The sequence below is a fragment of the Penaeus chinensis genome, chromosome 39, assembly GCF_019202785.1.
Source record: "Penaeus chinensis breed Huanghai No. 1 chromosome 39, ASM1920278v2, whole genome shotgun sequence".
Classification (NCBI taxonomy): Eukaryota; Metazoa; Arthropoda; class Malacostraca; order Decapoda; family Penaeidae; genus Penaeus; species Penaeus chinensis.
The window spans coordinates 10146612-10148656 of record NC_061857.1 but is presented as its reverse complement, the minus strand read 5'-3'; the positions used below and the strand labels follow the sequence as shown (position 1 = coordinate 10148656).

At 61.8% G+C, this 2045-nt stretch overlaps 1 protein-coding gene across 1 annotated transcript; it reads right to left on the bottom strand.

Moving 5' to 3' along the window:
• Positions 1-403: 403 nt before the first annotated feature.
• On the bottom strand, positions 404-1838 carry LOC125046923 (forkhead box protein L1-like). The gene is made up of 2 exons (XM_047644930.1): positions 1593-1838; positions 404-1490 (listed from the first exon to the last, which is right to left on the bottom strand). Exons 1-2 carry the CDS (start codon positions 1836-1838, stop codon positions 573-575), a joined length of 1164 nt encoding a protein of 387 aa, XP_047500886.1. The 3' UTR covers positions 404-572.
• Between the last annotated feature and the right edge of the window lie 207 nt (positions 1839-2045).

The following is a 2045-nucleotide window of genomic DNA, read 5'->3' as shown; positions in this document are numbered from 1 at the left end:
AAAATAGATAAAAAGAAAGAGAAAGAAAAAAGAGAGACGTGAGAGAGAAAGAAAGAGAGAAGAGAAAAGAGAGAGAAACATGACATCCAGCCCTGTGGCTATATTCCCCACGGGCAGGTTATGCAAATTTCGAAATGAGGTTTGCCTCGTAAAAATGGTTAGGCTAATGTACTAATGAACGGCTATTTGATACTCTCTGGTTAACCAACTGTGTGTGGTTATTTTAGTCTTTCGTGGTAGGATTTTTACGTCGATAGAAACAACTGTTAGGAATGCAGTGTTGTGGTTCCTGGTTGTTTGGTCGAGTGGTATAAGGCGTGCAGTCTCGTGGTCGTTGCTAAGGCGTCCGCATGTGTGTGGTCGTTCGGGAAAGGGGCAAAGGGATGGGAAATAAAAGGGGTTGTGATTAGAAACACATCATTTATTACTGTACACACATTTGTCATCCATAAAAATTGTTAAATTACATCATTTAGTCAACAAGTTTAACATACATATCACAGCCAAGCTTTCCCGTCCTACGCTCTTCTATTCTCTTTTATGGAGTGGGCGTGTGGGCGTTGAACCGTCGTTCACTGTGTGGGCGGCTCGTGGGCGGCCCGCGTATCCGGGTCATGGGCGGAGGTGGGCGGAGGCAGCGGCCACGTGGCGCCCGAGACCCAGCCTAGAAGGGACCACGGGCGGGGGTCGTCTTCGTCGTCGTGGGCGGCTGGCGTGGGCGACGGCGAGGCGGCAGGGGGGTGGCTGTCCTCTCCCGCGTCATCGCTGACGACGTCGATCTCGTCGTGGGCGTGAGCGGGCGCGCGGTCGGGGGCGTGGGCCTCCTGGCCGAGCTCGCTGGCGTGGCGTCGCGTCTTGGGCAGCTTGTCGTCCGGCGCCAGGAGGCTGGCGACGTCGAACTGCCGCTTGCGGGCGACGGGCGGCGGCGGGAGCGAGCCCGGGGAGGCCTGCGGCGCGGAGGACTCGTCCGCGGCGGTGAGGGCGGTGGTGTGGTGGTGGTGGGCGGCTGTGGGCGAGTCGTGGGCGGCGGTGAGACCTGTCGTGGGAGACGGAGGCTCCGGGGAGGAGTCGTCGTCGACGGCGAGTCCGAGGTGCTTCCTGACGCGGCGCTGGGCGCGGCGGCGGCGGAAGTCGCCCCGACGGAAGTCGTCGATGTTGGCCGGGTGGATGGCCCAGTAGTGGCCCTTGCCGTTGGCCGAGCGGCCCGCCTTCACGAAGCAGTCGTTCAGGGACAGATTGTGGCGGATGGAGTTCCTCCAGCCGGGCCCTCGGGACCGGAAGTAGGGGTAGTGGTCGAGGATGTACTGGTAGATGTCGCTGAGGACGAGCTTCTTGTCGGGCGAGCTGAGGATGGCCATGGCGATGAGGCCGATGTACGAGTGCTGCGGCTTCGGCTCCTCGGGGCCGCGCGGCAGCAGCATGCGCGGGTCCACCAGGCGGTAGCCGTACAGCGGGTGTGGCGGCGGGTAGGCGGCCGGCGGCGGCCCGCCCTGCCCGCCCATCAGCGCGCCGCCGAAGCCGGTGGAGCCAAGGCCGCCCATGAGAGGAGATCCTATGCCGCCCATGAGCGGGTTGCTCATCAGGCCGCCCACCAGGTGACCTCCGACGCCCGCGTCCTGCAGGTGAGGGTGGTGCGCGGTGAGCGGAGGCCGCGCCCAGGCAAAGCCGGCGGAGGCGAGGCGGAGGCGCTCGGCCAGAGCGAGCTGGTACAGCAGGCGCTGCTGGTCTGTGGGCGCTGCCACCGCGTGGGCGTCACTGAGAGGAGGAGGTTTTACGGCCACGGGCGCCACCACCGTGGGTGGCGACAGCGAGGACTCACGCCCACACACTGAATCCATATTAAGTTCACTGGCTGTGGAATATCGAAAGCCCCACAACACGTGGCAGACACGCGCACAATCACACACAGAGCGGCCGCCGATGCACCTGGATTCTGCGGCTCACAGATGATTAATGTTGTCCTCTAACTTGCCAGACCGACTTAAGAATAACTTACCGAGCCGCCGAGCTCCGCCCATTGACCCTTCGATTCCAGCTTTCTCATT